The 23,444-nt window shown below is 40.2% G+C and overlaps 1 protein-coding gene across 6 annotated transcripts in view; it reads right to left on the bottom strand.

Annotated features, from left to right (window-relative positions):
* Positions 1-1,113: 1,113 nt before the first annotated feature.
* Positions 1,114-23,444, bottom strand: part of AFG1L (AFG1 like ATPase) — a 226,522-nt gene continuing 204,191 nt past the window's right edge. For 3 of the 6 annotated variants that reach the window (XM_057738766.1, XM_057738767.1, XM_057738764.1), the window contains 3 exons: positions 13,889-14,029; positions 9,409-9,522; positions 1,114-7,473 (listed from right to left, as the gene is read on the bottom strand). In XM_057738766.1, the coding sequence (XP_057594749.1) occupies positions 7,345-7,473; positions 9,409-9,522; positions 13,889-14,029 (384 nt within the window). In that variant the 3' untranslated portion in view covers positions 1,114-7,344. Of the gene's footprint in view, positions 7,474-9,408; positions 9,523-13,888; positions 14,030-23,444 lie in introns of those variants that run through there. The other 3 variants (XR_009054295.1, XR_009054296.1, XR_009054297.1) reach the window with 3 other exon arrangements.

Below are 23,444 nucleotides of genomic sequence, written 5' to 3' on the forward strand. Positions count from 1 at the left end.
GCCTATTTTCTGTCTCTGTGGATTTGCCTACTCCAGACATTTCACATACATGGAATCATACAGTAGGTGGCCTTTGTGACCAGCTTCTTTCATGTAGCATAATGTGCTCCAGGTCTTCCATGTTGTAGCACGTATCGGTACTTCATTTTTCAAATGCTGAACAATGACCCACTGTACAAAGATACCACATTATGTCTGTCAGTTCATCAGTTGGTGGATATTTGGGTTGTTTCACTTTGGAGCCAACGTGGATAATGCTGTCTATGAACATTCACGCACAAATTCTTGTGGGGACACATATTTTCATTTCAATTGGGTGTATACCTAGGAGTGGAATTGCTGGATTATACAGTAACTTTAAATGTTTAACATTTTGTGGAACTGCCAAGCTCTTTTCCAAAGCTGCACCATTTCACATTTCACCAGTAATGTGTGAGGGTTCCAATTTCTCTACCTCCATGCCAACACTTGTTTTTTCTGCCTCTCTGATTCCAGCCATCCTGGTGGTGTGAAGTGGCTGCTCATTGTGGTTTTGATTTGCATTTCCCTAGTGAGGTACTGAACATTCTTGCTCAATACATGGAATATTTTTTCATGTGTTTATTGGTCACTTATATCTGTACATTATTTAATCAAATTATAAATATCAGAACTTCACAGAAAAAAACTTCACAGATGAGGCCCAAAGAGTAATGTTAAGTGACGTGTCCAAGGTTTTGTAAGCTATGGCAATACAAGGTCTCAGATACACTCCTGACCCCTAACCAGTGCTCTGTTCATGCCCCGCTGGCCCTTCGGTCGGGTTGCCTCTGGATCCCTTCCCCAATGAATGAGTGAAACATCTGGGTTCCTTACAGGTCAGGATAGGCATGTGCTCTAGTGCTGCTTGAGTTTATGCCTGTGGGCCATCTGCACGTCTTCTCTGGAGAAATGTCTGTTTAGGTCTTCTGCCCACTTTTTGACTGGGTCATTTGTTTTCTTGATATTGGCTGTCTGAGCTGTTTGTATATTTTGGAAATTAAGTCCTGTCGGGAGCATCATTTGCAAACATTTTCTTCCAGTCTATAGGTTGTCTTTTTGTTTTATGGATGGTTTCCTTTGCTGTGCAAATGCTTTTTTTTTTTTTTTAATTTATTTATTTATTGGCTGCGTTGGGTCTTTGTTGCTGCACATGGGCTTTCCCTAGTTGCTGTGAGCAGGGGCTACTCTTCATTGTAGTGCACAGGCTGCTCATTGTAGTGGCTTCTCTTGTTGCAGAGCACAGGCTCTAGGTGCGTGGGCTTCAATAGTTGTGGCACATGGGCTCAACAGTTGTGGCTCACGGGCTCTAGAGCACAGGCTCAATAGTTGTGGCGCACGCGCTTAGCTGCTCCAAGGCATGTGGGATCTTCCTGGAGCAGGGATCGAACCTGTGTCCCCTGCATTGGCAGGCGGATTCTTTTACCACTGCGCCACCTAGGAAGTCCATGTGCAAATGCTTTTATCTTTAATTAGGTCCCATTTGTCCTGCATAGACTTTCTACAAACCCTCATTGCCAATCCCAAAAATGTCTGTTGTCTTTGCACCTCCCTGGAGTCCCAGTGTGCTGGAGAAATTCTGATGACGCTGCCCAAAATATTTTCCATTCTTCTCTCTCTTGAGGGACCTCTGGTGAATCAAGTTGCGTTGATCACACTCCTCAGTATGACACACTGACATCTTTTGCCCATGGGAGGCAGCCTTTTCATTTTTCCTCTTTCATCTACCATATTCAATCTCATTTCTTTCCTCCTATAAGCATCCACGCTAGTGTATGTTGTCTCCCTCTAATCTATTTCCATAAATATATTTAGATTTTGTGTGCCCTAGAAAAATATTTAGTGTAATTTTATACATGGGTTTCCAAACTTATATTAAAGGTACTGAATCTCATCTTTTCTCAGTGGTAAGTGTTGTGCATGATGCCAAACATAAACATGGTTTGTTGCTTCTGACGCTGCAGAGGATTCCCTTGCGGGCAGAGCCCACCTTCTTAGCCATTCATTCCCCTAGTGATATATTCCCAGTGCCTCCAGTTAGTCCATCTCTTTGACACTCAGTTTTTGCATCAGACAAAAAGACTGGTGGTGATAATACCTCCTTTTACATAATGATCGTGCTGATGGATACTTCAAAGTTTTACCAACCACTGCGTTCCAGTTCTTTGCCATCCCATATGGTGCTGTGAGGAACAACCCCCTTGTCCATGCCCCTACACCCACATCTTTCCTACCCCAGCCCTCAGGGTGCACAATGGCTCAATAAATGGGGTCTATTGTTAGTACTGCTGTGGCAAAAAAGGCCATTAGCACAAGATTTGGGTCTAGAAGACATGTTTCCTGACTGTGTCACCTTGAGCCTCCGTTTTCTTGTAGGAAGTAAGGATAATCACACCTTGAGAGAATGGCTGTGAATGAAATGACAGGGTAGAAGTGAGTGCTTTGCAAAGTAGGAAGCACCTCTGGGTTAGCTAGTCTGTTGTTAATGGGGGTGGAGAAGGCAGGCGAGTCTAGGGAAGGAGGAGAAGAGGAGGAAGGAAGAAGAGGAACAGGCTCTGGGAGGTGCCAGGGAGGCCCTTGAGAGGCCTTGGTGTGTCAGTGGCTCCAGGCTCCAGATCCCCCTGGCATCACAGCAGCAGCCTTTGCTCCCAGGAACTGGCCTGGTGTGGAGTCCGGAGTCCCATAGGGGCCCAACTCTGTGTGCTTACTGGCCACGTGGTCAAGGGGAAAGACCTCCTGATCGGTGGTCATCAACCCTGCCTGCACATTAGAATCCCATGGGGGAGTGCTACCAAGTACCAACCTGGGGCCCCACATCTCACCAACTGCAGCTGACTCTCCGGAATGGGATGGAGGCCTGGGAACTGCAACTTTGAGAACCTTGGTTCTCCAACTGTGTGATGCTTGGACTTTTTTTTGTCAGTTCTTCTCACTGACCACAAGATGGTGCCCTCTTTCTGGGAAATTTTTGATGTTCGACAAACAACATCCATTTTCTCTATTGATCCTGAAAGAATGGGTTTGAAATCAACAATCTTCACAGCATCTCATTAAGCCAGAATTCTCTGTCCTTGGTGTCTAGCCATTAACGTGCATCCTTTCCTTTCTGCTAGAAACTATACTGGGTTGGGATAGGTCATCTCTTGTTTTGCATTCCTCGAGGGGCTATGATGCAAAGTGGAGTAGGCATTTATTGTTGCTTTCTAATCATAACCATTACTATCAATAGTAACTAATATTCATTTAATCTTTAACCATTTGCAAAGGGCTTTTTACCAACTATCCTCAGAATAACTTTATGAAATGGATATTATTATTCTCATTTATAGATGAGAAATCAAAGGCTCAAAGCACTAGTTCAAGGTCACAAAGCAAAAGAAAAAGAACCAGGTCCAGGGCCCTTCTACTGTACTCGGATAAGAAGAGCAGGTGCATCAGAGAGAAGTGCTCTTGGCTACTGGGGTCCCGACAAGCACAGCCCTGAGAGAGGAAGCTTCTTAGGACGACCTCTGGAAGATTTCCTGAGCGAGCTTGGAAGATGGTTTCACACCATCACAGATGACAAACAGGTCAGTAGACAACACTTCTGAATGGGCTGAGTGACGAGCTGTACAGAGGTAGCAGACACTCAGCAAGAGGACAGACTGTATTATTTTAAATTTCCTGCTCTAGAAAAATGAAGTGCTGTGCCAATGGGGAAAATGAATCTGACTTAAAGAAAAAGTTATAAACTCACCTCCAAAGAAAATCCTTTTCTACAAGCAAGTAAGTGATGTCTTATGAGGCTAGTGGATCTGAGGAAGGTCATTTACAAGAGCAACACTTACTACCTGACAGAGTCCCACAATTGATCAGGAACCCAAATGTCAGGGCCCCAGGACCCCAATCCCTCTGGGTGGTTTTATCCCAGAAGAAGGGCCTGCAAGTGTAGGCTCAAGTTACTTGGAGTATGAAGAATGTTCTCAGGACACACGCAGTTGCATGGAAGTTTATTAAATTGATATTTTGATCATTTTACTGACTCCAATGTACATATTAGCAATTTAGTATGTTGTTGGACCCATTTTCTGTAGCTCAGCTTCCCTGTCTGCAAATGGTATAATAGTACCTATCTCATATAATTATTATAAGGATCAAAATAGTTTATTTATAAAGCACTTAGAACCATGTCCAGCACATAGTAAGCACCATGTGTTTCTTAAATAATGTTAAATAAGTAAATGGATATGAGTACAGCCATTTACATATTTCACAGTTAAAATTTTAAGTTTTAAAATTCCAAGTAACTTTAAAATTATGTTATTTGCATACTTATAGGTACAGGGAATATATTCAGGGAGATTAAAATATTGCATTATGACTAAAATTTGAAATCCCACTAAAATGCATAAATTTGATTAGAACAGTACTTTGGGGCCTTGTAAACATCAGAAATAGGTTAAAAATTCTTTAGGTCTACTATGTCATTATTACTGATGTTGACAAATTAGCCTATTCATTGTCTAAAGAAATACAAGAATAATGCAGTGATCAGATTTTTCTTTTGCTCTTTTTTTTTTAAACAAACGTGTTTCTTTTTCTCCACTTGATTTCTTCTAAATTTGGAAATTAGTGGTCATTTTGGAGGGCACCGTTAGCATTTTCCCAACTACAAAGACCCTTACTTACTGTGACCCCCGGTCACCTCCTAGGTGAGTGGGCATGTTCCACAGCAATACTCAACTCAAACCTCCATTGTCAAGTATAAACTTAAAGCATTTTATAAAAGAGAGAGAGGGGGGAGAGAGAGAGAGCATTTGCTCTGAGAGATTTCATGCAACCCCAGGGAGAAAGACTGGAATGCTGAGAGGGTACCTGGGGCAGGACTTGGAAGAAAAAACACACGAATTGAAACGTTGCTTTCCAATCTAGGGGTCATTTTCATGTCTCATTTTGGCATTAATTTCCTTTTTAGTAGAACTACCATATTGTTTTCTGGTAACAGGTTTTCTTTAAGATCGCTGTTTCTTTTTCTTGCGGGCTATTTTATGAGAAAGACTTTGTGGAGAGATTAAAATGTACCATTTCCAGCTACCTCCTGATAATCCCTCCTCTGTCCTTCTGGTATCCAGGCCGATATAACAAACCCTTGCGACTACCTCCCTGCCCCAGCCCCACAGACCCCACTTTCAGCTTAGCAAGGCTCTTCCACTATGGCCTATGCTGCCAGGCCCAGGAAGGGGATGCCTAGAGGGCAGGACAGAAGTGCAGACACGATCCAGGTACTCAGGTGGAACCCGAACCACAGTTTCACCTGACAGAAACCGTATTTTTAAAGGAAGTTAAGTTCTTTAGTACCAAAACTCTGGGGTGTTCACACTGAGAACTCCACAGGCTTCTGTGCACTGAGCCAGGCCCCTAACTAACACCACATTACTGTTTCTTTGGAAAAATGAAATTCTTACTTCAAATACCTGACCTCAAATGAACTTTTACGACAGAACTTGAGTGGGGGCTGTTTCATATACACCCACACACTCAGGGACAGCTCCTCTTTCTATCTATCAGGCTGTCCACCAGTCTGTCTAGCCATTCACAGTATCTTTTTATTAAGGAATAGCATAACTGGCAAAGAAGTATGGGGAAAAAAACCCCTAAGATTGAAAGACTAAAGTTAAATATTTTATACTTACTGAGTTCAAAGCAATGGTTCTATTATAAATACATCTTCACTGAGTTAAAAAAGAATCACTACTAAAAATGATCTCTTTTTTTATAGAGGTGGTGTGGTATAAAACATAGTACATGAGTTTTGTAGTTGTAAACTATGAATCTCAGGTCAAGCTACTTTTCCAAGCCTCAGTCTTCTTGTGTCTAAATAGGGAGGATTATATTGTCTCTCTAGGATTATTTTTGTATGTGAGATTTAGAAATGTCTAGCAGTAAATCTGGCACACAGTGGCTATTTCCCATTCTTTCTCCCTTGTAACCTATTTAACCTCTTTTTGAACTCACTGTTTCACTTCAATAAAAATATCTTCAAATCACATTTAATTTTCATAAGCCTTGATTTAAATGTTTCTCTATTCTTGGATACCTTATCTATCCATCACACTGACTTAGGTTAATGTCCAAAATAGACTAATATGGATAGATTATTAACTTATAAATTACATACATTCAAAGAGCTTACCAATGTCGACAACTGTAATCATTGATTTGAACTGACTCACCTGTGCCTACTCCCCCAAAATATTTGATTTTCACAAGACTTTGTGGGTTTCACATTTTTTTCTTGTCTCTTTTTTTTCTTGAATAGGGATTTAGACTCTTATAACAGCCTCAACCAAGATTCCTTCTGTGATGACAGCAAAGTCAGGTTGTACTTGAATGAGTCAAGGAATGACCTCAATGGAGGACAAATCGGATTTTAAGTGGGTTCATCAAGTGTTCTTTCCCACTTACCATTAGGCCTATCGCACAGCAGAAGCAGAGGCAAGGCCGAGAGTGACATCCTGCGAGCAGAGCAAACGCGTGTGAGCAGTGGGAAGGAGCCTCAGCCCATGGGGTCCTATGGCCTCAGGTGAGCAGAGTCCATTCTGCTGCTTAGCATGTCCAGGACTCTGCCCCTTCCGACACCCTCACTGGTCCCCATTCCTGGTGTCCTCCTCGTGGCTGTCAGAGGTGGGGGATCTGCCTGTCAGTTGGAATTTGACACCTCTGCTCCTTTTTCTGTGGTAGCATAATCCTTGACTTTTTTCAGGCACCTCTGTGTCCACTGCCAAGCCTGAACTCACAGTAGAAAACATACTCTCTGTTGTAAGAAAGTTTGGAGGCCTAAGAGATTTACTGCAATTTATGGCCCCCAATAATCACATGGATAAGTCCATATTCTAAAATGTTATCAACTTTAGTTTAAAATAAGATCAGAAAGCTTCCTTTATTTTAAATTTTTCTTCCCTTCTCATAAAGATGTGTTTCCATCATGCAGCTACCATGTAGCCAAAGCTCAGAGATGTCCGGACACCCTGTGTGTTTGTGCGTATTCAAGGTTCATTCAGGTGGCTTAATGTGAAACCAAAATGCCTGGTCTTACATTCATCTTCAGGAGTGCCGATTTTAATTTTGTGGTGCAGAAATAAGGCCAAATAAATAGGCAAAAAGTAGACCTAAAAATGGCTTTAACTTACTAATCAACTACATCTTTGACAGCAATTTTAGATAAAAATGGTCCAGAGGACAAAGTGCATAATTAATGATGAGAAAATGATTCCTTCAAGTCCCATAATAAAGGGTTTTTCCTGCAGTAATCATCTGCCCAGAGTTTTATTCATGCAAAAGTGACAGTTACTTCTTGTTTCTGTCCCCTTCATTCCAGTACTGTTCAGTCTGCATTTCTGTGAGTCGGGAAATTGTGCGCTGAAATGCAAAGATTTCCTCTTCTCCAGTAAACATGGCGAGTCCTTCTGCTGAGTCCTGGTTACCAAAAAACAAAGCAAAACAACAACCCAGCACCAATTAAAATCCCTACATCTAAAAATTTAAAGAACTAATATAATAAGTACAGGCTTTAAAAACTACTTTTTGGGTTAAGATTACAAAATATTCTATAATTTTTCACATACAATTTCTTATATTAGACTAGAGAATCAACTAATTGAAACCAATAATCAATAAACAGAACAAATTACCAGGGAGAAAACATTAGATGAATAATTAAAGCTGAAACAACACCCAAAAATCCAAATAAGAAAATTCTTGCTCAGATGAAAGTTCTCTATAAAGTCTGAAGGAAGGACATTCCAGACAGAAAAGGAATTCTTTCTCAAAAAGTGCACGCCAGAAATAAGTAACGGCAAAACCCAGAAGTTCTGGTATGTCAGGAAAAGGCTGAGACCCTCTCCTGAAGCTTCACAGACAGGGCCACATTCCTGAGGGGAGGCCTGAGGACAAACCTCTGAAGAGCCTTTTCCAAACTGGGTGACTGAGGGGTCTCCTGTGGGCCTGGAGATCGCGGCTGGGAGCTTACTTTGGGAAGGCCAGAGCTGCATTTGGATTTGAGTTACTGGGACACTTGATGCTCCCATGTAATGGCTGAGTTGGGGAGCCCTCTGTGAGGCCACTAAAAATCCTGGGACTGGGGATTCCAACACCGGCTTGCGGCCAGTAAGTGAACGTTGAATTTTTGTCTCTTTCCTTAGGGGTCTGCTGTTACTCTCTTTCAGAGAAAAGTGCTGGACTCTTAAGTCCAAGTTACTGACCCACTGTAAAACTGCATGACCCTGTGGTCACACGCGCTGACTTCTTCATGTATTATTAGCCAAGTGCTTAGCTTACTTTGCCCTATATCTGAACCCTGATCAGAAGAAAAATGTGAAAGCCAATGATTTAAAGGACTTTAGGAACTGAGATGATGTAGTCCCTTAAGTGTATTCTTCCAAATTGTCAAAGACACTATTTGGAGGTATCACTCTTAGAGAAATGGGATCATAAGCAACTATTTATTTCTACATGTAGATTTAAATAATCATATTTTGAAAGTTCACTTTTTAAAGAATTATTGGCCTCATTTTCCCAAACTCCTGAGAACGCATAATTTCTACTCAGGTCAATAAGGGACTGTTTCCTCATTCCAAATAGCCTTTCACCACTGGGGTTGAAAGAATGGGGCTGCCCTCATTCTGGGGGTGAATGTTTATAGTTTTAAAATTTTGACTAATATTTCAATTGCCTACAGTTGAGAAATGTACCCTGTAATGTTCATACAGAAGAAGGGAATGCAAAGTTACTTCTGCTTGGCCTGGGGTGAATCACCAGACCCCAAGCTCCAGGAGAACTGGGCCAGCACTGGCTGGTTCCCAACAGTGTCCCCAGAGCCTGGCACCCATAGGTGCTCCACAAATGTCTACAGAATGGGGGTTAGGAGATGAATCATGGATTTCTTTTTAAGCCAAGGGCCTTGCCAGGCACTTCACAGTCCTGGAATAGCCAGTCCATATGGCTGGATACTGTATCACACACTCTACAAATCCAGCAGACATGAAGAAGGACATCCAGAAAAGGCAGTGTGGTGTAGTAGAATGAGTCCAGAACCAGACACGGGTACCTGGATCCAGCTCCAGCCTGCCATTAGTCTGTGGTGTAACCGCAGGCCCATTAGTCCACCTCCCTGGACTTTGTTTTTATCGTATGCAAAAAAGGGATCACAAAATAAGATTCCTTCCACTCTAAGGCTGTGATTCTTTATATTTGGTGATGTTGAGGACACGTCTCCTATACTGGCTTTAGAAGAAAGCAGCAAATCAGTGGTTAAATACATACTGTGTTCCTTCTTCAAAATGTAGCCATGCATCAAACCAAAAACAATTAAGCTGTTTTATAATAAAAAGAAATTATGTTAATATTGCCTACCTGGCTCAGCCCCAAATCATCCATCAGTATTCTGCTTTGCTCCAACTCACTGTCATGATGTTCATACAAAAATAAGCTCGATACAGGAGCTGATGCAGAGCAAATTATGCGCACCTGAAACAGAGGAAAATGAGTAAATGGTGCTACTTCGTACCTTTCACACATTGAAGGTAAAAACAAATTTCTCATAAAATAAAAATCTGTTTGTCATAACAGGGAGCTTGGATTTTTGCTTTTAAGATGTCCATTTTGTTCTAATAGTTTGAGTCTCTTTAAAGTGATATATATTTTTTAAATGGTTCTAAATACATGCAGCAAAATTGGTACTTGGTGAAAATACACTTTTATGAGCTTATAGAATGTATATTTACAAAAGAACAATGCCTTGAACGCCTCTCTTTCAAGCTAAGTAACAATCTTAACTTTATTTCTACTTCTACACATTTTCTCCAAGTCCTATATTTATTTTGGAAAAAAAAAATTTTTAAGCTGCAATCTATGACTTTTTTTCCTATTTCAATAATCTGTTTTTCTAATTAGAGATTTTAGCTAATTATCCTAAAGTTATCTAAATTATCCTAAAGCTACTAAAAATTACATCAATCTTCATGTTTCTTGTCCACAAAAAAAGCATAAGCAAAATGTGGTTGTCAAAGTTTCAAAACTGGCAGGACCCATCTACACTGTATCTTTTTTATGAATAATAAAAATCTCACATAGGTAAGTGAATACAGCATTTCACTAACTGGGAAATTTTTTTTTCTATTTCTGGAATATCTTTGGAATGTAAATGGGAAAACTACATAACCCATATTCTGATGGCCTGGGATCACAAATGTTTCCAAATGTATTTTTGAAACAAAATACTTAAAAAAAAAAAAAAAAAACCTTTTGAACATGGCCATATTTCTTCTAATAGTTTGAGTCTCTTTAAAGTGATATTTTTAAACTGCACAGTACTTTACAAATATTTCCACACAGCTTACACCACCCTCTGAAGTAGGGAACAAAGGTTCTATTGGGCAACCCCAGGCCTGGAGAGGTTTCAACTCGTGATGCCAGCCCAGATCGTCCAGTTCTAAGTCCAGTGGTTTTTCCATTACATCTGAGGTTGACATTTTTACCTGACTGTTTGGAGCCCATCTCTGTGTGCATCAAAGATGCTCCCCAGATGCACTGTTTGCTGCTAGGGTGACAGCATAGGTGACTGCTAAGTTCAGTGCACTGCTACTCTAATTACACTCTGAATTGCCAGAACCTACATTTATATCAGCATCCTGCTAGACAGCCTTCAAAAAGACTAAGCTTGACATTAATATTTCTTGATTACATGTATTTGAGTATGTATTTATGATCACATATCAGAAACAGCTTTTTTTATCTTTATAAATTTTATGTCCACTAGTTTAAACAGAAAATATTCTCTTCTTGATGTTTAAGGAGACCTGAATTTGTTTTCAGGATCCGCAGCCATTCTTTTAAAATCATTATTTAAATAAATATACTGATACTTTAAAATAACGTACTGATGTTTGGGACTAGTCTTTCCATATCCAAATGGCCCTCTACCTCCTCTTAAAAATTATTTTAATCACAAATGACATTTTTTTATTACTTAGAGTGGAATGCCCTTATTTCACAGATTTCCATGAATACATTCTAGAACGATGTCTGTTTAATGCTCCCAATTTCTGAAATAAGATAATATCGACTATGCTTTAAAAAGAATATAAACTCTAAATGTGTGATTTATTTAAAGCAAACGTTAGGAGAGTAGTTCTGATATTCCATCACATTGCTAGATAAATCTTTTTGTGTAATGAAGAAGTGAAAAAGTGGGGGGAGGTAGGATCAGGGGGTGGGACTGAGGGGTGGGGACCAGAAGATTTCTTTAAGGCATTTCCAGCCAAAAGATAAAAAAATAACAGTTTATCAACCCTCCAGTCTAAGAAGCACCTACCAATGCCCCTCTCCCACTTTCCTCTTGAATCACTATCTTCTAAAAACAGAATGCCACCTCCAGGAGATTTATTCTGGACCCCACGTGACTATTTCAGAGCAGAGTCTCTGGATGAGTGACCCAGAAGGAGACAAGTGACAGGACTTGACCCCCGAGCTCTGGTGTTCTCAGCTTCCTGCCTCTGCTGACTCCCTGCTCACACGCCCCCCTGGACGCACGCAGCAGACTGTGATGGTGCTCACAAGGCAGGCGGTCCTCAGCGCTGCACCAGCACCACACTGGCTGCCCTTCATGCTCAGGCCCATCACGGGGCCTTTGATGCAAACTCCCCACCTGGTGAGGCCTTTTCACTCTGCACATGGAGCTTGGCCATCACATCTCAGTGTTTATAAGCAGCACTTGAGGAGCTGGTGAACGAGCAGACTCCAGCTGCATCCCTGGGTCCTCATTTGCTGGTAGGGGTGGAGTGAGCTCTGGAATCCAGATCTTAAGTAGCTCAGATGATTCTGGGGCAGCTGGTCCTCAGCAGGACTTTCTATGTCCACCCCCATGTCCCACACAAAGATCAGTCTACTCTCCCCCTGGACTCTCACAGCACCAACTCCCCTCTCTTTCCAAGAGAACATCCCACAGTGCAGACTTTACACTCAGTTCCGCACACATTTAATTAGTGTTTCTTCAACACTAGACTATCAGCTCCATGAAGGCAGGCACCATGTCTGGCTTTGCTTTTCAATGAATTAGCACCATGCTTGGCATGACAAAGGTTGTTGAATGAAAGAATAAAGGAAACATTAAAAATCTCACTTCTCGGACTTCCTAGGTGGCACAGTGGCTAAGAATCCGCCTGTTAATGCAGGGGACATGGGTTTGAGCCCTGCTCTGGGAAGATTCCACATGCCACGGAGCAACTAAGCCCGTGCGCCACAACTACTGAGCCTGTGCTCTAGAGCCCGTGAGCCACAACTATTGAGCCCACATGCCGCAACTATTGAAGCCCACGCGCCTAGGGCCCATGCTCCGCAACAAGAGAAGCCACTACAATGAGGAGCCCGCACACCACAATGAAGAGTAGCCCCCGCTCGCAGCAACCAGAGAAAGCCTGTGTGCAGCAACAAAGACCCAACGCAGCCAATAAATAAATAAATTAATTAATTAATTAAAAAAAAATCTCACTTCTCCCTCCGAGCAGATTTTGGTACTTTCTCCTTCCTTCAAAGTCCCTTCAATTTTTTTTTTTTTATTTCTTGTTTTTTATTTTCTTAATTTTTGGCTGTGTTGGGTCTCTGTTGCTGCATGCAGGCTTTCTCTAGTTGTGGTGCGCATGCTTCTCATTGTGGTGGCTTCTCTCGTTGTGGAGCACAGGCTCTAGGTGCACAGGCTTCAGTAGTTGTGGCTCACGGGCTCTAGAGCACGGGCTCTAGAGCACGGGCTCAGCAGTTGTGGCACACAGGCTTAGCTGCTTCTCGGAATGTGGGATCTTCCCAGACCAGGGATCAAACCCATGTCCCCTGCATTGGCAGGTGGATTCTTATCCACTGCACCACCAGGGAAGTCCCAAAGTCCCTTGAATTTTAGAATCACTGCTCTATCTATTTCTGTGCAAGGAATAAGGAGGAAAAATTATATCTAACAGTAAAACCATACTGCACTCTAATTTGAAGTGGTTCTTATACTTTACCATAAATAGTAATATATATTTACAAATACATACTACTATAGCGGCTCACCTTCATTGAAAGCTTACTATATGCCACACGATGTTCTAAGTACTTTACATGCTCATTTAATCCTCACAACAATCTTATGAGGTAAATACCATTATTACTCCCTTTTGCTAAAGAAGGCAATTCAAGAGGTTTCCCTGGTCTTCAAGGTATTCAGCCTGGTCCCAGGGCCCACTCCTTAACCACTAAGAAATACTGCCTCTGACGAAGGGATAAGGCTCTGCAATTCATGCTAAAACACCTGGACTTTTTTTTTTAAGGGACAATGATAGTTACTGGGGTTTCTGGGTCAGAGGGAGAGAAAACTCTAATAGTGAGGAGGGCCCTTTAGTCATTCATTTATTTTACTCATTCATTATTTTATTAATCCAATAGTTTATTACACAACAAATATTTACTTAGCACTCAGTCTAGGTAAGGCATTGTGTTGTACATCTTCATAGACAGAGCACATGATATGTCTATTTGAATTATGGAATTGGTAATATAGCAGAGTGTCTTATGATGCGATTGTGTCTTATGATGCGATTTTTAATACAGTACCATTACTGCTACCACCAATAGTACTTATACAGCATTCAGCTTGTGCCAAGCATTATTGTAAATGGTTTACCTGGATTGGTTTATTTTGCCCTCACAACAATTCTTTAAATACAGTTACTTTCTCCGATTTGCAGATGAGGAAACTGAGGCACAGTGAAGTGAAGTAAGTGGTAGACCAGGATTCCAGCCCAGATGATCTTGCTCCACAGTCCAAAATGTTTAGTTTTGAGAAAATGTACCACATTCTTACCTTGAAATCATAAAAGTTATCAATGAGAGTTATGAATCTCCGAGCTTGGGTCCTCTTTGCTAGGGTAAGTTGTGGAATGTTTCGTAAAAATACTGTATCAAAATTCTTTGACAGTTCCAAATAGTCACTGGCTCCAAGTGGCTATAATTAAAATAAGAATAGAAAATTGAAATATATAAGCTAATTCTGGTTGAAAACATCTCTTTTTCTTGTCATGGTGTGATCAAGGTGGTAGCTTTGGGGTAACTTAACCAAATGGGGCAGTGTTTTCAGAGTTGGCTAAGGACAGTGTACACTATACTGTAATACTGATGTAAAAAGAAGTAAAAGAGAGGGCAAGAGCATGGTGTGAAGTGAAAGAATGACTCTAGCCACACTCTGCCTCTCCACCCGAGGAGGATGCAGCACTCAGGGTCCACAAAAGCATTCACACAGGTGCCACCTACAGACAGATGTAAAGTGTTTGTTCCTGAAACATGAAGTTAATGCACGACAGTTACGAAAACAATCTGCAAACACTCTTTGGGGTTAGGAACACTCCCAGGAGAGTCACCTCTCCTCATTTTAAGTTGTGTGTGGATGCCTATACCTTGTGAGCAGGAACCATGTGCAGGGGTCAGGAGAGTGTTTCCGGCCCTGCGAGAGTGCAGAGGAGACCAGCAGGCCAGGAGCTGCTCTCAGGTCCCTCTGGAAGCTCTTGGATCCCAACAACTGATTCCTGGGACACAGATCGCTAAGCCTCCTCAATTTCTGGCAGAATTCATCAATATTCCTCCCTGTTCAAAAATGTCTCCCTCACTGGGGTGGTCACTGGCATTAAAACTCTTGCTTTCAGAAATGTAGATACGGCTGTGTTCTTGGGAGGGTCACGGAATCGCAAGGAAGGGGAGAGCCATTCTCAGCTTGAGTCCATCCATTTAAACCCACCACTATCCTAATGATCAGCTGAACTCAGTGATATTCAGAAAACTTCTCCTGGAGGTGTGGGGAAGTAAGAGTCAACTGGAACGTGAAGCTCTGGGGAGGTGGTTCCCTCAAGTAGAGCAGTTATGAGAAGGATGCGGCGACTATGAGCCGAGGGCGAAGGGGCGCAACACCAGAGAGAGCACAGAGAATACCCGATGCCTCTGAAATCTGCTTCTTAGAGAGGCCCCTCCTCCCCCTCTCCTCTCATCAACCAGATGACAAATGGGGCCAGAAAAGGGATGACCTTGCCGTTTCCATTTCCCTTCCCTGGCTGGACAGCCTCTACCTCTAGACCCTGTGCCCGACCTTCGCTGAGACTCCCCACTCACCTCAGCCACACAGGGGCTTGAATGTGTGCGTGTAGTTTATTTTGGTCTAACCTTGACTCTATTACGAGGAAATGCTGCTGTCAAGCCTGATGTGGACCAGGAGGGTGTGTTAACAGAGCAGCTCGGAACAAGGGCTCTAGACAGCCTGGGTTTGAATCCTTAGTCTGTAACTTATTAATGGTGTGTCTTTGGCAAGTAACTAATCTTTCTGTTTCTTAGTTTTCCCAACTGTAAAACAGGAATTGATTCCTATCTCACAGGGTTGTGAGGATTAAACAACATAATATATGTAAAGCATTTAACACAGTGCCTGGAACATATATTACCATTCAACCCACTTTAGCTGCTTTTTATTTTTATTATTTTGAGCTCAACTGCTTGGGCTCAGTACAAATGAATTTAAGGTGTGAAGAAGCATCACTCTCAATAGGACCAGTTAGTGTTGCTCTACCTCCAACTACATCCAAAACCCTAAATCAGCCTTTGTGCATTTGCCTGTCCTCAGAGTCACAGCAGGAACCAGATGACACTGTGGAATCCCACGAAATGAAAACAATTCCCGAAATGGGGAGGGGGAAGGTAAGACACGGCATCTTCCCGTAAAAAAGAACTCATACAATAAGACACTCGTGCTCTGAGGGTGACACACACTACTTTTTTGAGATCAGTTAGAATTGAGTGTCTCATCTTTTGTAAATCAGAAAGCATATGTAAAAAAAAATGTTAAATCTCATCTTAGGTGTGTAGTTATGTATAATTAAGCTCACTCTTTATGCATGGATATGATTTCTATCAGTGTAACTACATGCCCAAGGAAAATCATCACAGACGTGCACTGAAGTGCCTGGGGCAGCTGAAAATCAGAATTCTGCCCACTCAGCTGTTTTTACAAATTATATACCTTTGTCAGCAGGCTCTCTCTGCATTTGCCATTCTACTGGCAAATATTCCTTCCCTACATATCCCTAAGACAATCATGCTCATTCATGTAAAGAAAACTAAGCTTAATATAATTATATCTATCTCCTTTAAGAACAATAGTCATTGAGGGGAGTTATTGTTTAAGGGGTGCAGAGTTTCAGTTTGGGATGATGAAAAAGTTCTAGAGATGGAGAGTTGTGATGGTTGCACAACATATGAGTATAATTAATGCCACTGACATGTACACTTTAAAGATGATTAAAATGGTAAATTTTATGTTACGTATTATTTTACCACAATTAAAAAAAATAGTCTTTAAATAAAGGAGAGCTTATTAGTTGCCAAAGAAATCCCAACGTAGACTATTACTCTCTAGTAATATCACCTTTTTCTTTAAAACCATGTAAAAGAATGAAATATATTAATCAAACAAGGAAGTCTCTTCCCCAAAGAAATCAGCTCCAAAAAGATTAATTTAAAATACAAAGGTTTTAAAAATACATATTTAAAGAGTCTGTTTTCTTATCCTGGCTTCGATGTTGTAGTATCTAAGAAGTGACACTCAGCAAATTTCCCCAGGATTGAATTTGGGGAGAGATGAGGGTTTCTTTTTAATCAGAAACACTGTTTTTCATTAATTAAATAAGTTAAATAGTTGTGAATGAAAATGCCATAAAAGCTTTGGAATTACGGCTTTGTGAGCTGAGGAAAAGGTTTGTGACCTAGAATGTGACCTTGAGCAAGTCTTTCTTAATTTCTGTTTCCTCATCTGTAAAAGAGGGATCATACTTGTCTCATAGCTCTGTCCAAGAATTTGACGTATTGATTGCATGTAAAATCTTACAACAGTGGTAGTTACACAGTAAATGATCAATAAATGTTAGTTATTAATTTACAGAGTTCATGTGAGAAGTAAGTAAAATGATTTATGCATATACACTGTTTGGCATACAACAGACACTTAAATAGTAGCTATTCTTTTATTAACTATTAAATAATCTTTTCCTCAGCTCACAAAGCCAGGCAAGTGAACAGGTGAACAGTTCAACAGTTCAACAGTCCAGTCTGTCTCTGCCTTTGCACTTAGGAGGTAAGAGGCACTCCCTCTGGTCCCTCCTACTGTCTCTGGTCTATGAAAATATCTGCCCTCCTGGCACCTCAGCCCTCCATGAAGTCATATGTCAATGACAAAAATAGCGTATGTCTTAGGCCCTCTCCCTCGCATATGTCTTGTGGTAATGCCATGAGCACCTGTGTGGGGGAAAGCCTCAGGCCCACATTATGAACAGCCCCTAACCCAGTACATGTCACATAAGAAGAGCATAATGTCACATAGGAATGCATTAGCAGGTGAATGTACGAATAAAACGCAACACAGCCTGGGGAGCAGACCTACTCCTTCTTTTATACCTATTTGTCACCAAAGTAATTGAAATACCTACCAAAACCCCCCCACTTTTTCTTAATTGGCCCAAATTCCTCACTCCCAAGGTAAGCCTTTGTTGTATATCCTAGAATATACACGTAGGAACATTCTAGAAAAGATATAGACCATAATGTTAACCCTGGTTATCTTCAGACAGTGGAATAAAAGATTAATTTTTTGTTTCTTTGTTATGCTTTTTTGGCTTTTTTTCCCCAGTGAACCTGTGTTACTTCTGAATAGCAAAAACAATAATCCTGTTTTTGGCAATCATTTTTATGGTGGGCATCTTATTTATGCCTCAACTGTGTGAGATCATAATATCAGTTTTGTCATGGACATTTCTCTTTTTATCCCTAAGTTTTCTTAGTCTATTGAAGTAGGATTTTTTTCAGAGACATTTTAAAAAAAGAAAATAAGTCATAAGCTGAATGTGTGTGTTCTCCTTTAAAGTTTGACAAAAGGAAAACGGATTTGATATTTGGGATGAAATCTGACTTTGGTTGTATAGTTACATTCAGCTAATGATTCTTCCCACCAGGGAGACATGAGGGAGGGAGGGGATGGGATGAATGGCAGCATTTCCAAATAGTTCACGTTCAGCCCGAGCGAGCACCACAGTCCCCAGATCAAAGGCCTAGTAAAAAAATACAAGTCACAGCCCAGGTTGATATGCTCCCATTGACATTGTGTCTTAATCTGAGCAATTGTTCTCCAGGTGAGCTTGATGATTAGCGTGTTGTCAGTGTTTCTTTTTCCCATAACTGTCAGACAATATCCAGTCCATCTACTCCGTCTCCTCTCTCTCTCCCTCCCTCTCCCTCTTTTCTCCTTCTGCTACTCTAAATGAACCTAAGTGAAACTTCATCATCTCCATTTCTTTTGTCCTTTCTTTAGTAGTTTTCTTTTTTCACTTCTTCTTGATTCATTTTGGATAATTTCCTCTGACATATATTCTAGTCTACTGTGTTTCTCCCTAGCTGTGTTTTATCTGCTCTTAAACTCATCCACTGAGTTCTTAATTTTGGTTATATACTTTAAAGTTCTGGAAATTCTACTGTTCTTTTTCAAAGTTGATCTCTCTCTTTTTATGGTTTCTAGATTCCTACACTTAAATTTCCAAACCTAGCTTTCTTTTTAATTCTCTTTGAATATGTAAACTTAATTGTTTATGAACTCATAATTTCAATATCTGGTGTTTTAATTTTACTGTCTTGTCTCCTCATATGTTTGGTTATCTTTGTGTATTGGAATTTATCTTTGAAAAAAAAAAACACTTGTAGAAAAAATTTCAAGTTCATGGTGTGAAAGTATTCTGAGCTACTCGGCTCACACAAAGCTTGACTGAAGTCCACAGAGAGCTGGCTTACTTTGGGCTTACGTGTATTTCTGGAGTGCAGTCCTTCAGGGCTCCAACCAAAGTGGGGAGCAGTTTACTAGGTCCCCATCCTTGGCTGGCCCTAGTCTCTGCCTTTTGCCTCACTAACCCAGTGAGGCTGCCAAAAGCAAGCTCAGTTCAGCTCAGCTTGTTTTTTAAAAGATTGCTAATTCACCAGTATCTCTGTTTTCTTCATTTTCCTGGGCACACAGCTAGATTACATTCCCCAGCCTCTCTTGCATTTAGGTATGGCCGTGTGCACAAGTTCAGGTCAGCGGGATGTAACAGAAAGTGATATGCCTCGCCGCTAGATCTGGCCCATGAAAACCTTCCATACAGACTCCTTACTTCCTTCACTCATCTCCTAGGGGAAGAGGGAGGCCTCTGAGGGTGTAAAGGAGAGTGGAAGTGCAGCAGGGATGAGCCTGATCCATGAGGGACCACATGGAAGTTTCCTGGCCAAGCTGCACTGGATGCTCATGTAAGAAAGAAATACACGCTTATTTGTTAAGCCTCTGAGATTGGGGGTTGTCTGTTTCGTAGTTAGCCTATCCTAATAGTTAATTCATCCAGCTTTCTTCATTGTCTTAACTACAAAGTTGGTGCAAATTACTGACAAAGAGTCCATCATTATTGGAAGTGGATGGCTTCCTAACACTTCTTGTATGAACAAGGATTCTTATTCATGTAACATGGTAACTATCAAAAATTTCTCTTCAAATTTTCTTCAGATTGTCATTAAAATGTTTTAAATCAGGAACTGCATTTAGCCATTTCCAACATCAAATCTGATTCTTAAAAAGTTACGTTCATGAAGGTTACTTTCCTCATTACAAATTTGACAACACTTTACTTGAAAGTTTTGTTCAAATGCAGTATTTGACATACTTAAAACAGCTTTGAAAATTTATTTTTCTTCTCATGATTACATAATTATACAGAAGTATAATAAATGTTTTCACCAAACCACATATAGATGCTGCCAAATCACCTTATACAGCCCGATGTGCCATGGTATCACCAAATGGTATCATTTTTCATGTGCGACATCTTGATCACTATGACCAATGAGCTGATACTAATGTTGCCACAGGACCACTCACCCCCTCTCTTTCACTAGCATTCGGTGTTTAAGGTGTTTGGGGCATTCAAATGCATTAATTTTAAAAATTTCTATAAAATTATGATAATTTAAAATTCATTTAAAATGTTTTTGGAGAAATGAAGAATGCCTATGTGGGGGAATCTGATTACAGCTATGGCTCTGATTCTTTTTTTTTTTTAAGCTCTTTATTGGGATATAATTGCTTTACACTGTTGTGCCAGTTTCTGCTGTACAACAAAGTGAATCATCTGTATTTATACATATATCCCCATATCCTCTCCCTCCCGCAACTCCCTCCCACCCCCGCATCCCAGCCCTCTAACTCATCACCCATCATCAAGCTGATCTCCCTGTGTTATGCAGCAGCTTCCCACTAGCTATCTATTTTACCTTTGGTAGTGTATACATGTCAGTGCTACTCTCTCACTTTGTCCCTGCTTCCCCTTAGCCCCCCACCCCGTGTCCTTAAGTCCATTCTCTACACCTGCATCTTTATTCTTGCTCTGTCACTGGGTTCATCAGTACCAGTTTTTAGAGTCTGTATATATGAGTTAGCATAGGATATTTGTTTTCCTCTTTCTGGCTTACTTTGCTCTGTATGACAGACTCTAGGCCCATCCACCTCCTCCTTGTCCACACCCTTTGAATTGTGACTTTCCAGTTCTAGCATGAAAACATGGAGTCTCTCTGCACAACTCTTCGATCTAGGCTGGACTTGTAATTTATCACAGCCAATAGAACAAGGCAAAAGTGACAAATTCCAGTTGTGAGCTTAAGTCTCAAGAGGCTTTGCATGCTTCTGCTCACTCCGCTGCAGCACCTAGGCTGGCCTGCTAGAGGAGGAAAGGACAGAAGGAGAGCCAATCGTCTAAGCTGAGAAAGCATCCCAGGCCAGGCTATAGCCAGCCAGCCCCCCAAACAGATGGGACAGCCCAACCAAGATTAGTTAAGGCTGAATACTGATGCATAAGTGAGTCCAAATAGAGAAAAACAACTTCCCAGCTGACTTCCCAACTTCCTAGCAAACTAGAGAGCAACAGTAAATGCTTCTTTTTTTTAGCCACTGAATTTGGGGCATGATTTGCTAAAATACTATACTTGCTACAGAGAGATTTACTAAGAAAAGCCCATGCTTTAGAAGTCATTAGCAAGTCCAGCACATGCAGAAAAAATTTAATCTAGCTTTTATAGCAAAAGATTGGTTTTATGTAATTGATAAATACATGTAAGCACATATAGTGTCATTTATTTTATGGTCATTTATTTTTGTAATCAATTTTGGAATTTTTATGGCCCAGTATAAAACTTATTTCCAAAAATAAAATTTATGATTTACTGTATACAAGAAATAGAAGAAAAAGTCAGAAAATTGTGGCATCCTTATACAGAGTACAAGACAACATGGACCCAAATGAATGAAAATAAAAGCATAGAGAGAAAGCAAGTTGACGTGAAAAAGGAATCTGGGGGAGACAAAAACTGACTGCAATAAAACTAAAATTCTAAGAGCATTCCAACAGAAAAATAAAGAATTTGAATAGACAATTCATGGAACAAAAAATATAAAAAGTATAAGGGGCTAATAAACAAATGAAAAATACAGTCAAGCTCAGTAGTAACCAAAGAAAGACAAAATAAGAATCATGTATTATTTTTCATACAGCAATTTTGCAAAGAAAAATAAATTATACTATTCAATGCTGGAAAGCATATAATGAGACATCCATTGCTGCTGGAAGAGTAAATCAGTTCAGTTGTTCCAGAAAAAACATTTTTGGATAGTATTAAGAGCCCTAAAAGAGGTCATAAACTTGACTCAGTCATTCTGCTTCTAGAAATCAATCTATAGGAAATAATCAGAAAAAATCAGACATTCAACCAAAGGCTATACACAAGAATTATTTATGACTATGCAAACCAAAAAGCAACCTTAAGGTATAACAAACAGAGGAATGGCTAAATAGGGCACATTAGTATAATGGAATAATATGTTGCCAACAAATAATGGTGTTTATGAAAAATATTTTATGATATGGAAACACACACAGTAAAAAGCTAATGAAAAAATAATGCAAAATTATAATTGTACTCAAAATATATATGTAGGACAAAGGCTAAGTAAACATGTAAAAAGTACTAACAGTTATCTCTAAATGGTCTGAGTAATAGACTTAGAGGTATTTTTATGATCCACTTTATTTTTAAGATTTTTCTGTATTTTCCAAAGGGGAGAGAAACAAAACGTATTATGACAAAAAAAAAAAAAAGAGAGAGAGAGTAAAAACAGAATTATGTTGTAGCAAAACAATGTTTGAGATCTTTACTAATTCCAAAGTATACTCTTCGTTTTTGTTTTTCAGCTATTTTGTCCCCTTCATCTTCCCTTATAATAACGAAGAGTAAACATGTAAAATATTCAACATAAATGCATATACTAAAGAGCATAAGGACTCACAAATCTTTTTAAATTTGCAGTTGCAACTCTCACTTACTCCACCGTACAAGACTGGGAGTCCCAGAACTGTCAGTACAGCTGCCTCTTGAAAAATACAGTTTGAACTGTGTGGATCTACTTCAATGCAGATGTTTTTTTGGTAGTAAATACTGCGGTGCTACATGATCCGTGGTTGATCGAATCCACAGGTGCAGAAGCTTGGACGTGGAGGAAAAGAGTATACGGAGGGCCAACTATAAATTGCATATGGATCTTCAACTGTGTGGAGAGCCAGCACCCCTAATCCCACATTGTTCAAGGATCAACTGTACTATTTATTCACCTCAGTGTCCCTAGCACCTTGCACAGACCAGGCAAGAGAGTATCGCATAATATAAGATGGGTGAATAAAAGAATACACTGTCACCAATTCTTCTTCAAAATCAATTATGTTTACTGAATGCTTAACACATACAAGGAATTGTACTAAATCCTACAAGGACTTTCAAAACACAAAGAAGACACATTTCTCCACTCTTTTGACTTTACTGACATACCACTAAATTGCATGCACATGATACCTATGGCAGCTGCAAATATTTATACTTGCGTTTTGCATTAGTTGATCTGCCTACGTAAGTCAACCATAGCATAAGACACTGTTTGAAATTATAATTAGTATTAGAAATTCACGCATTGTGTCCTATGAATAACTAAAGCATGTGATTATTTTTGAGAACTAAATGGCACTCCAGTTAGTAGCATCCTTAAGTATGTTATTTTAGCTCAAAATTCAAGTAGCATTACCAAGTGCAGATTCTTCTTATGACAGATAATGATGACAGTCTTCATCTTTCTACCTGAGCAATTAAAAAGTTTAGTAGTCTTTGATGTGGCTGGTTATCTGAATAATTTTCTAAACAGGAACAATTAAAATCCATTTATTCGATGGTTTATGCATTCTCGACTATTGTTTCAAACTTTGTTTCTGTGGAAACCT

Source organism: Hippopotamus amphibius, chromosome 6, assembly GCF_030028045.1.
Source record: "Hippopotamus amphibius kiboko isolate mHipAmp2 chromosome 6, mHipAmp2.hap2, whole genome shotgun sequence".
In the NCBI taxonomy this organism is placed as follows: domain Eukaryota; kingdom Metazoa; phylum Chordata; class Mammalia; order Artiodactyla; family Hippopotamidae; genus Hippopotamus; species Hippopotamus amphibius.